Genomic DNA, 13,023 nt, shown 5'->3' on the forward strand with positions numbered 1-13,023 from the left:
CTGTCCCTCAGTCAGGAAGTGGCACTGCTGATGGCCTGCTGAGGACATTTCCTGTGCCCTCAAACCAACAGGCAGTTTTTACATTAATACATTTACACTGAAGGCGCGCACGCGTGGCATTTCATTTTCATTTCTGCTAGCTGGGCCACAGCTGAGCCAACATGGACAGAATCTCTCCAGGAAGTTTAGTTACAGGGCACAGTTGGGAGGTGTTTTAGTAGGAATATATGTAGGACAAAGGATTGAAGTGCAGCCAAGACTTGGCAAATGTGTGAAATAGCTCCAAGGCCATTCCTTGCACTTGGCCTTCAGCCCTACATTGTTTGAGCAAAAAATTTGGCTAAACTGGGCATATTGGAATTGGAGGGGGGTAGTTGGGGTGTGACAAATAAACAGAAGCCACTGGTGATGCGACCAATAAATAAATGTCAACTCGAATGTTGTTTGTATCAATCTCAAGTGAGTCTAAAGAGAAAGTGGTGATTGTATCAAGGTCATAGCAGGTAACGTCTGGCGCTCTTTGACTTCACCTGCAGCTCTGGCTCTGAAACAGGACAAAGACGCAGATGCCAGAACAGGGCACATGTGTGAACAGGGCTTTATGTAAGAGAGGCTGCGATTGCCTGGGGTGAACAGGTCAGTGCAGCCACTGTCCCTGTCAGCTCATGTTTACAGGCCCAATGCTAATGCCAGCTAGACCCCCAACAGAGCCCCTGCTTTCTGCAATCAAGCCATCCGCCAGCAGAGCCCCTCACCATAGCAACTCCTATCAGACCTGCTCATCCCCAGAGACAGCTGCCCAGCATACACACACACACACACACACACAGACTCCGGAGTATCTGTCATCTCTGATGCCACTGATAAGACAAAAGAGTTGATTGACAGATTTGAGTGAAAGAGATCTGAAATAAAGAGGTGTTTGAAAGGCTAATCTTTCTTGGCTTATCTTTCTTGAACTGCACCCAGAAAGTACTCTATTTAAAAGGGGTATGTTACGGATATTAAGTCATAAAACAATGGAGTTCTGTGTAAGCCTTATTCCAAACGTATCATTCAATCCAGACGAAGCAGAAAACAAATTCAGAAAATGATTCAATCATTTGTCTGTTTGTTAGAATGCAAATCTGCAAATCTTTGTGCCAACAATGCCCTGTACCCTGTGGTCTTCTGTGAGGACTGCACATAGATTTCAATGTGTATATTTAGGACTGACTCTCAAGATGACCTCAATGATTTTTTTAATGAGTTCATCTACTTGTTTAAAGTGGCACTTTTTTATTTTATAAAATTATATTTTTGTATGTATATATAGTGTTTTAATTTTCTTTCTCTCACAGCATATATCAGAGTTGTTGGCAGTAGTGAGGCTGCCATTCATTCACCCAAGCTATCTGCTGAATGTGGTTGACAACGAGGAGCTGATCAAGTCCTCGGAGGCCTGCCGAGACCTGGTGAATGAGGCCAAGCGCTACCACATGCTGCCCCATGCTCGCCAGGAGATGCAAACACCCCGTACTCGTCCACGGCTATCTGCAGGTACAACTCAAATGTCTGAGCTGCTATTGGTTCTTTTCTGCCTCTGTGTGCCTCTCATTTCTCATGCCTTACACCAAGGGAGCTGTTATTACACCCATCCTTTTTTTTATAGACAGCTCTTTGAGCCAATCTGTGTTATATTAGAAATCCCCACTGCCAAATTAGAAGCCTAATACTAGTTTATTAAGTTTATTCTGTCAGGGGACTTATACAAAAGCAATAGTCTCAAGTGAGAATTGATGCTTTGCTCCAGAGTTAACTGCTAGATTATTTCTATTTGCTGATATTATTCTGTTCATTCAGGTGATATTGTCAGTTGTGTATCTAAGATCATTTGCGTAATAGGAATGAGTTGAAGACTCTTTTGAACCACCAAGGCAGCTGAAGACATAAAATTTCTGAAGCGGTTCCATTTTTAAGCAAACTGAATTTAGAATGATCGTTATTCTGACTTTTGCTTGGCTCATTTCTCCCTGTTCTCATCCCCATGCTTGTACCAAGAGAGGTGATATTACATCCATCCCTTTTTAACAGTCATTTTCTCTGCACCAGCCTCTGATTGCTGGAGTTGACTAAGTCAATTTTTTTCTCATGATATATATATATATATATATATATATATTTTTTATTTATTTATTTTTTTTCTCAGCAGGGGAAAATCACAAAAATCTAACAGTTAAAGTGTCGTATGATCATTGGTTGCAGGCTTAGCCAGATCACGTAATGTATTTTTCATGCTGATGATCTGTATTACATGTACATTACAGTGCAAATGTCAGGAACCATTGTGTGCTTAATGAATATCCAGTCAAAACAACACTTAAGTACTTTTATTTCTTTTCCATTCATTCATTGTCTTTAACCACTTTACCCTGATCAGAATCAAAAAATAAATTTAAAAACATATCTCTAACAGAAACTTCAAGAATAGTAATCAAAATATTCTTTATTTCATGTTTACTACCTTTGCATTTTTTTCAATTACCTGTTTTCAATGACATACTCCAAATGCCCAAATTCATGAATTTTCTGCTGACAATAATTCATGTTATAGTCGTTTGACTTTCACATTCTTTATGCAAGTACAATTGCCTTGGGAATAGATTAAATTATAAAACAAATCATTTGCATTTAATGGCCATCTTCACCATGAATTAAATAAATGAAGGGTGGTCTCTGATTTATATTATAATGTACATTTGTGAGTTCTACCCTGAAAAGCCAAGGGGAAATGTGCAGGGCAAACTGGAGTAGGTAGGTATTACTAGAATTTATTCTGAACTGTATCGGAGCATTATTCAATTTTCTATAAGAAAAATGTAGTTGTTTACAAGTTGCCAAGAGAAGAAACAATCAGGTGAATGATTCTTGGGGGATTCACAGCCAAACCAGCATTCTCACATCAGTCTGAGCCATCATCAACTGTAATCAAACTACTGAACATGGAGTTTTATGCATCATTCCCACAATCCTGTGGTGCCCAGTCTCAGTGGCATCTGCAACTCAGTGAGAGGAGAAGCTGTGAGTGCTGTATAGATTTATTTAGTCCTTATGTACTGTGGTCCTTTCTCCCCTGACTGTTATTGATCGGAGTCCACTGCAATTCACAAGCGATGAACCACTGTCTGAATACACTGAGAAAGTTCTCAGAGGAATGATATTGTACACATGTCTCTCGTCACTTTACCCCATGCTATTTCTTGGTTTTCAAAGTCATTTCAAGTCTTGTGTAAAGGCTTGATTGAGAACACGGGCTCAGGAAGAGTTTTCATTTTAGCGGCTGAGCGGAATGTCCAAGCTGGCCAAGCAAAACATTTCTCTGCCTGCTCTCTGGTGGCAAACATGCAAGCCCAGCTAGCAAGGCATTTCTTAATAAATGTCTCTGAAGCCCTTGTAAATACCAGCCATAGTCTCGGGCATTTCGCATACTATGTTCGTTTACACCATTAAATCAGATATTTATGGAAATAAGCAGCCACAGTCGAGGAGCAAATTGCTTTTGGGCTCTGAGATTTTTCCTACTCATCTGCCAGAACTTGAGGCTTTCTTCAATAAAGCAGTGTTTAATTATCCTCTGAAAGCTATTACAGGCTTAGCTTAAGCACAGTGTCAGTGCACAGAATGTATTTTCTGCTCTGCGGAATTAAGGTAATTGCTAAACAAATGTCATGTTTTGGAAGGGGCAATTTGAGTGAGTTTTCTTTCCTCCCAAGGTGCAATAGCCAGTAAACAGGCAGTTACAGGCACCATATTTAACTGCTTCTTGGGCAGAACGTAACTGAATGATTTAATCCTGCACAAGAAATTAACACTGCTTTTCAAATAACTATGTTTATACATTTGGAAACTTGTCTTCTTCTTGCCCTATTTTTTAAGTTTTGTCTTTAGAACATGTTTGCTGTATTTGTGTGGTTGAGTGTTTACAAAATGAGTAATGTTTTGTAGCATCTGGCAGGCTAGAGAAGTGTGACTGTAGTGCACAGTGGGACGACCTGTCACCTGTAGGCTCCATTTATGATCTACCACAGAGAGGAGAGAGCGTTCAGCAGCATGCTCAAGCTCCAAGACTTTCAACACCTTTTTTGAGAAAGGGGGAGACTGTAACAATGCAGGAAGTGAGAATGTGTATTTAAGCTGTTTTTGAGTCCAGATTAAAGACAGGAGACATAGAGGAAGCTGATATGGTGAGTATGCAGAAACAGCAAAGGGCAGACTAAACTAAATTAAATTCAATGTGCAAACATTACAAAAGAAATAACAAAAAGCACAGGTAAACATGAACTACAGCCTCATATCACAGTAATGTTAAGTAATTACAGTAATGTTAAGTATGGAACAAGGAAGAGTAGAGCTACTTGTACACAGGCAGAAAATGAGGAACAGATAGAGCAATGATTATAAAGGAGAGGTACAACTACACACAGGTGAATATGGTTACATGGGGACTGAGCTTGAGTAAAAATATGAGATGGAGCATGGCCAAGACACATAGACAGAAATTGCAATCTGGTTGTGGTGTTTTTCTCAATTGCTACATCAATTTAAGGCTGTTCAAACCAGAAAGATCCTTCAAATACAAACCCATCTGACACAAGAACTGTAAAGTATGAGAGTCTCACACATGAAATTCAAGTCAGTATAGTTAATTTAAATAAAAGGGTAATCCAGAAGCGTAATAAAAACGAGCAAGGTCAAAAACAGGTAATCAAACAATCAGCAACACATTCAGGAAAGGGAAAGGCAAAAGACAAAGATGAAAATAAGCCAATAGCAATACTTCACCAAGAGAGTAATCACTGAAATATATAGAGCCCTATTTTGTGGTTCCACCATTTTGTAGAAATGTCTGAAAACATCAACATCTTCAGTGCATTCAAATAATCCCACAATGCACTGCACTCTGTAGTGTAAACAATTACATACCCTAGTGGGTTGTTAGGAAAAATCCACATAGTGTCAGACGTCAGTCATTACACTGCTGTATTCAGTTCCCTTTATTAGTATAGGGAATAGTAAATAGGCAGCCATTTTGAATACACCTAACACAGAGTAAAACAGGTTAACAGTAGTATAGTAATCAGTAGTTTCAAGAGAAAGTCTGGTACCTTTCGCCACCTAACGTGGCCAAAAACCGCCTACTTCTGCAGGAAATTAAATTTGACTGACATGCAAAAGGACAAATCACGAGTCAGCTATTCTGGCATGAAAACAGCTTGAAAACAGATCAGTACCAGAGCCAGTACAAAACGATACACGGAAGTGCATATATTTGAATATATTAATATCTAATCAGAATGCATCTGTCAGAATCCAGACAATGAGACCAGCTTAATGCACCGACAACATCAGACTCTCAGTCAAGTTGTGGACTAACTAATCAGTAGAAACGGTTCTGTGGAGAGTGTTGTTGTTGGTTAGTGCAGGACTGAGTTCAACAGGTGCATTCAGAAGTTGGTGTCCAGAGAGTCAACAGAGCTTGTATTGAGGGAGGCAAGACTAGGAAATGTGACAAAAACATGCCAGTGGGTAAGACTGGATAGCAACAGTGTTAAGAGTGAATTGTATGACATTTGTTCAAAAAAAGGCCAACAGAGTGTCAAAAAAAATCATACTGTGTGATGCTTGTTGTGTATCTTTTTAAAGTGTGGAAACAGTGTGCAGAGTATGAGCTGCGCCTGCATTCAGTCTTTTACATGCAGGAAATAATTTAATTGCAAGATCATTTGTAATTTGTGTGCCAGCTTCCATTGCATTCATTCACATCAACATTATCTCCATCAAATTTCATGCTCCCTTAGACTGAGGCCTTAGACTGTCACTGTTAGCATTATGTAACATAAACAAGAAGACTTCATAGGACTTTTCCTCTGCTGTAGCTTAGCTTTTGGAACAGAGAGAGAGAGAGAGCGAGAGAAAGAGAGAGAGAGAGAGAGAGAGAGAGAGAGAGAGAGAAAGAGCAAGAGCTGAGAAAAGAAAATTGTGAAATAAAGCAACACAGGTTGATTTAGGTTAATTCAGTCACACACACACACACACATAGTCCTTGACACCGTGGATTAAACTATTTGACATAAGTGGTTACATGCAACTTTTGACACACAAGTATAATGCAATGCATTGTGGGGCCATTATTTGGACTTCCATTTATTTCATGGGAGCATACAATTTCCATATCCAGAAGTGCTGCTAACCTGACCCTAACCCTAACCTTTACTGTAAACCTAACCAAATTTTAAAACCACGTCAGTTATTTAATGATGGTCCCCACAAGCAAGAGATGTCTGAGAATATTAACAGGGTTTAGTCACCACAAAATGATAACGTCTTCACACGCGCACACACACACACACACACACACACACACACACACACACACACACACACACAAGCACAGTGAAGTGCCTCCTCCACTTGTACACCACCTGAGCCAGTAAGATAAGTCTAATGTACGAAAAACAGAGCGAAACACTGTGATGTCATCCATGAAACATATTTTCCTTCTGCTGGGTATGGATTTGGGGGCGTTGGTTGTGTGTGTGTGTGTGTGTGCGTTTAGTGAAGCATGAGGCACACAGTCACAGACCTGCAGCTAACTGCCCGTCATCCTCAGAATGACACAAGGGGGAGAGTTCGACAGGGTACCAGCACTTTCTAGTTTCTCTCTTTCTTGGTGTCACCCGGGCAGCGTTACATAAGCACATTTCCTCAAGCCATGCATTCAAGTTAGTTCACCACAACTTTGTCACTGTCTGCTGGTGCCATATTCAGTACTGGTATGTATACTGCTTTTCTATAAGACTGGCCCGTTTAGCTGAATGGTTTAGTCAGGGATATATAAGGAAACAGCTGGCCTCTTTGGGTTATTCTTTGGTCTTGCATGATCACTTGCTGTGCTTCTCTTTTCTCTCACACCTCCTGTGGTGCCTTCTGACTACACTGGCAGCATCAGAAAACACTGCAGTCTCTAAGTCTATTCCTCTGTGACTGACAGTGTGAATAATTTGTAATATATACACAAAGTCCTTTCAGTAGCTGATGGTCAAGTATTTTGGACACAACTGAAGCAAATGACTCGGCATGAATCAACTTATAGCCTTGTTTTGACTGGGTGTTTAGAAGTTACAGAATGCTTAGGATTAAGTTTAAAAGATTATCTACAGTTGTTAAAACATTGTTAAAAAACATGTTAAAACTAATTTGAAGAGATTTCTTCATATCCCAGATAGATTTTTTTATTTATCATTTTCAAATGCTGCATAAGCAAGCTCATTTAAGAATGAAACCATTCACCCATGAGTTGATGTCCATTTGGAATAATTTTTCATGGTATACTGGTTTTACTGGTGCTGTTGTAAACTGAATACTCCGCTGTGTTCTCACTACACCTTTATAAGTTGCTGATCAGCAGTTTGGTGATTGGCCAGTGCACTACAGACTAATTAAAGAGGAAAAGTAATAAATCTGACTTTCAAGGAACTCCAAGTCCTTGATTCTCCCTTTACCACTGGCCATGAATGGATCATGACATGTTATGTGTACATGAGTCACTAATGAAATGATTCCTGTCTTTAGGGCTGGTTTGTCACTTATGGACTAAGTATCATTTTCAGCTAAACTGAGGACACAGCTTTACAGACTCCCATTAAGCCTTTTGCACTGGGCTTAATTACTGTCTTAATGGTTATAGTCTTCTGAAAATGCTTCATAGTACATGGCTCAGCCTCATATATGGCCAGGATTCCAGAAGGATATTTATACTTATTGCTCCTCAGATTTGTCCATTCATACATAAGTACCCTCTCTCTTTCCTAGTTGTCAGTATTATCACCATGAATTCATGGGTAATCCAGTGGTGCTTTATCTTCTCCTTCAAGCCCTCCAGCAAGTGCTGCCATTCAATAGGCCATACAAGCAAGGTCATAGTTGGCGGACACACAGCTAAAGTTGACATTGTTTGGGTTGAATTGCTACTTATCTTGACCTTTTATAACCGGAAGCGCAACTCATTTCTATAGCTGATGTTATCTTTACACTGTCCGTGGTAGGGTCCAGAAGGCAGTATTTTTGCAATATGTCAAAATGTCTAATTGATTTAGGTGCAAGGGTATGAGAGGTCCATCATTGGCTCCTGATTCTCACCTGCAGCACTAAGTCAATCCTGTTTAATTAGTCTCTCACTTTCTGATAAAGAATTGAATCCCAATAGCTGCCCATGGCCAGTGTGTCTGTAGTGTGCATGGGGAATAGACTGGCACGTTAGCCATTAGCTAGCCCAAGACTCTTGTGTGCATGAGAGGTAATGAGGTGAATTTCACACATAACCCACAGTTTCTCTCAGTATCGTCATCCAATTCAATTGCAATTTTACCTCTTCTTCACTTGTTGCTGTATCACCACTGTCAGATCAGCCATCTTGATTTATATTTGTGTTTTGTTAAATTAGCATGCTATAGGTCTGTTTTTGCCAAACCACATACTGGGCCGACATAGATGAGGCATTTTCGCTTACTGACGGACTGGCTGACTGACTCCTAATGTTGAAACGCGCATGCACAAATAGGAACTGTTAGTTCAGCCGTATTTCATAGAGACATCTTAAGGTGGCGTTACTACACTGTCTGTTGTTAGTTCAGCCATATTTCATATTCCAGTTCCTAAACTTAATTTGGAACCATTTCCACCGGCATAAACTGGTTTACGAACAAGAAAAAAATTTTCCCAGCTGAAACCAAAGGACAGTAGGTCTCTTTAAACTTCACATGCTTTAACCTGTTACACTGAATAAAAAAGTAATTCATTCATTCATTCATTGTCTGTCACCTCACATCCAGTTCAGGGTCATGGTGTATACCTACCCTGATTCACTGGACGCAAGGCATGAACACACCCTGGAGGGGAAGCCAGTCCTTCACAGGGTGACGCACACTCACATACTCACACCTACGGACACTTCTGAGTCACCAATCCACCTACCTATGTGTGTTTTTGGTCCCTTGGAGGAAACTGGAGCACCCGGTGGGAAACCGACCCAGACTAGGGCTCGATCCCACAACCTCCATGTCCCTGGAGCTGTGTGACAGTGACACTAACTAAATAAGTAATTGTAATTCTTAAAATCAACAAAATGTCCTTTAAAATCAACAAAAAGTCTTGTTAAATTATATATATTTGGCTGTAATCATGTATTTGCTCACAAACTAATTCATATGAATTTAAAATATATTTTTATTAAATATATTGTGTTATTATCAAATTATATTGTATAATTTATACAATAATTAGTGATTTAATGTAGGTTAATATTTTCAGTGATTTTAGTTGCATCTAAAACTTCGTTTGGCCAATCATACTTCATGCTCAAATTAAATCAGAAGAGCTACATTTAGGTGTAGAGTTCAGTCCAGAACCAAACTGAATTATTTTGACCAGCTAAATATTTTTTAACAATTCCTTGTTACGGTTTATGTTTACATGGATGTTTATGTTTGTTTGCATTTACTCTAATGTTACATGGAGATTGTACTTGTGCACAAGAATATTTAACAGTGTTTTAAGGGGCTTGAGACTTGCACAGTTCTCTATACATCCTGTACTAGGATACTACGTGTGCATTTCTTATGGGTCAGATTCTTATGGTAACAAAGACACCTTTTTCACTCTTACCTTCTTGTTTTTCTCTGTTCTGTCTTTGTGACATTCCATTTTCCTTCAATACGGGTAAACCTACATTAGATTGCTTGTCTGGCTCCCCATCTGCTGGGTTTTGTTGGGCTCCCTGTGGCCTGTGCTTGACCTGCAGGTGTGTGTGAGTGGACACTCCCCTGGTGCTGACCGCAGCATGCTGGCCCTGCAGCAGCCCTGAGCACAGCAGGAGCTCGGCGCTCTTCTTCATGCCACATTAGCCCACTGCAGGCTCACAGGGACAGGGCAGGGAGGGGGCAGATGGGGTAAAGTCACAGGAATATGTAAGAGAGTACACTCTGTTATCTCCTCTGTCAAAGCCCAGTGTTCTCATTGCTTTGTGCAGTGACAAACTTTGATAAAACGTAGATGGTTTTAATGGGTTATTTTTTACTTCCATACACATAGGTAGAGTTTCAATGGTTAATGATTTGTGCTTTTGTGATCATAACCTTTTTTACTCATAGGATTTCTCATTTTTATTATAATAAATAATACTTTATTCATTCTCAGTTCTTTTAAAATGTAATTTATTTTTTTCCACTCTAGCTTGTGCACTGTTTTGCTGTTTCTCACGCTTCCAACATGGGAGCGATAGAATTCTTTTTAGACTAAATGTACCCAAAAAAACAGAGAACAACACTTAGCAAATATCACACCTTCTGCAGAAGTACTAAGACGTTCTACTTCAGTCAAAGGGGTTTTTTTGGGCTGTTTAAGAATTAAAGCCAAAATTAAGCCTCATTTTGAAAGATTTGTGCCCATCTCACAGACAAATACAAACATCGGTACAATCAGAATTATTATAAAATATAAATCTGAGTGTAGTATAATACAAAAAATAAAAACTAAAAGCTCCCCTGGGACCAATTGTGACATCAGTTACTTGTAGTAAAATTAAGCATTTTTTGTTCCATTTCATAGATGTAGTGTATTCTACCTGCCACATGCTCATTAATTATGATAAATATTCAGAAAATTCAATCTGTTCATTACAGCAGCAAAACCCATTTAGAAGTTTTTTTTATGAAAAAAAATGTATTTTTAGTTTTCCAAAAGCCTTTGTGTGCAAAATGTGTTGACATAGATTCGTTAGACAGATTCAGAGGAAGAAGATGATGATACAGAGGAGTGTGGGAGGTGTGTTGAATGACCTTATACCTTGAGCCAAGGTTCAGACAGTAACAAAAACAACTGTAGTTTCCCTAAATATGGAAACACGGTTGTGCAGATCAACCAAAAAGAGCCTTTCTGGCTTTGGTGTTTTATTACCAACAGTATATGAAATGTGTAAAGGTCAGAATGAAGAACACAGACAATAGCATGCTATTCATTGTTTAATTGAAATTAACACAAAAAAAAAAGAAACATTGTAAAGAAGTCTAAAGAACAGTTTTAAATGATGCAGTGAACTAAATGAAAGACTAATTAAAGAAAAAACAATTATTGTTAAATGCATAAATAAGATGCATTCAAAATGTATATGATCCAAAATTTTAAAAATCAACTACATTAGGATTTTTCATTAAAGGTCCACATAATTTATGATTTTCAAAAAAATCTGTTTTATTGTATTATTATTTAATGTGTCGGGCTTTAACTTGAATAATCTAGTACTTCTCTTAGATTATACCTTAATTAGGCCTTTTAGAAACCTATAGGATCAATTACAGTTTATAGTGTTTTATTCATTCATTCATTCATTCATTCATTATCTGTAAGCGCTTATCCAGTTCAGGGTCGCGGTGGGTCCGGAGCCTACCTGGAATCATTGGGCGCAAGGCGGGAATACACCCTAGAGGGGGCACCAGTCCTTCACAGGGTAACACACACACTCACACATTCACTCACACACTCACACATATGGACACTTTTTTGAGTCGCCAATCCACCTGCCAACGTGTGTTTTTGGACCTTGGGAGGAAACCGGAGCACCCGGAGGAAACCCACGCAGACACGTGGAGAACACACCACACTCCTCACAGACAGTCACCCGGAGGAAACCCACGCAGACACGGGGAGAACACACCAAACTCCTCACAGACAGTCACCCGGAGCGGGAATCGAACCCACAACCTCCAGGTCCCTGGAGCTGTGTTAGTGTTTTAATGTTGCTAAATTTCTATATATTATTCTGTAAAAAGCACTTTGTTTTGTACACATTATTCTGTTCCTTTTTAACCAGTGAACTCTGACTCTGCCAACCTCTGCAACACCCATTTTCTGTGGCTGTCATTTTGGATATGCACTATCCTCTTACTTTCAGCCAACCAGTGACTTTTACATGTGAAGCTACACCACTCAGGTGGTACGTCCTAATGAGCAGAATGAAACACTAAATTAGCTTTCCTCCAGCTGGCACAGGTTACACCAGCAGACTGTGGGCACTGACTTGTGTTCCTGAATGAGCAGATCAAGGACATTTTATAGGGAATACGAATGCCTCAACAACAGAAAAGTGGGGTCAGATTGTGGGTTCGGAAAATCATGTCAGAGCAAGGTGATGGCTGTTTTGGGATGAACAGTGGTCCCTCTTCAGAAAAGGGTCACGAGGGGAGGCAGAGGGAGTGAAGCTGGCTGCGAAGAGAGTGAGAGTGAGAAGGAAGGAGTGATTTAACTGCTCTTCGGTGCTCCAGATGCTATCATTACTGCTCTTTAACTCAGAGGGGGGTGAGAGCTATCTGGCTTTGTCCTGTCTTTTGGCTGGGAAGGCTTTATTTACTGATGGCAGGTGCTGATCCAGTGCCACAGATAGGCTCATTAAGAGGAAGTGGGGTGGAAGAAGGTGCTGTTATTGCTGGATAGCGCAGGGACGAGGGAGAATGCAGCAAGTCAAGGGATGCTCACCTGTCAAATGTACTGTTTCTATCTGTGCAGGGCTTTAGGAGCTACCCATTGAGCAACGTGGAGAGAGAGTGAGAGTGAGAGAGGAGGAGGGGAGTTTCCTGCCTTCTCAGCTGAGCACTGAGATTGACAGGTGCTTCTGTATGGGATCTGCCTTAACCCCTGCTCTTATTTCCTGTCTGCGTGGTCTATAGGGGATTCACACTCAGCAATGTAGGGACGAGATATGATTATTTGTATTAATACACCACCATTTTATCTTAAAATGAACATTTGTGAACACTCACATTTTATAATGATTTATAAAATGTCAGTTTTATGAAAATATAGATGCATAGATGAACACCTGTTTCTGACTGATGTATGAATTTAAATGCAATGTTGTTGCAGTCTGTGAGTCATGAAGATAGGCTTAAGAAATGATACACTTATAAACTTGAAATGTGGAATGAGGGAATG

At 39.8% G+C, this 13,023-nt stretch overlaps 1 protein-coding gene across 1 annotated transcript in view; it reads left to right on the forward strand.

Annotated features, from left to right (window-relative positions):
* The window catches only part of LOC136702497 (kelch-like protein 29), a 216,394-nt gene that overhangs the window by 176,622 nt on the left and 26,749 nt on the right, over positions 1-13,023 (forward strand). The window contains exon 9 of the mRNA XM_066677586.1: positions 1,341-1,539. Within this exon, the coding sequence (XP_066533683.1) occupies positions 1,341-1,539 (199 nt within the window). The remainder of the gene's footprint in view (positions 1-1,340; positions 1,540-13,023) is intronic.

The sequence above is a fragment of the Hoplias malabaricus genome, chromosome 7, assembly GCF_029633855.1.
Source record: "Hoplias malabaricus isolate fHopMal1 chromosome 7, fHopMal1.hap1, whole genome shotgun sequence".
Classification (NCBI taxonomy): Eukaryota; Metazoa; Chordata; class Actinopteri; order Characiformes; family Erythrinidae; genus Hoplias; species Hoplias malabaricus.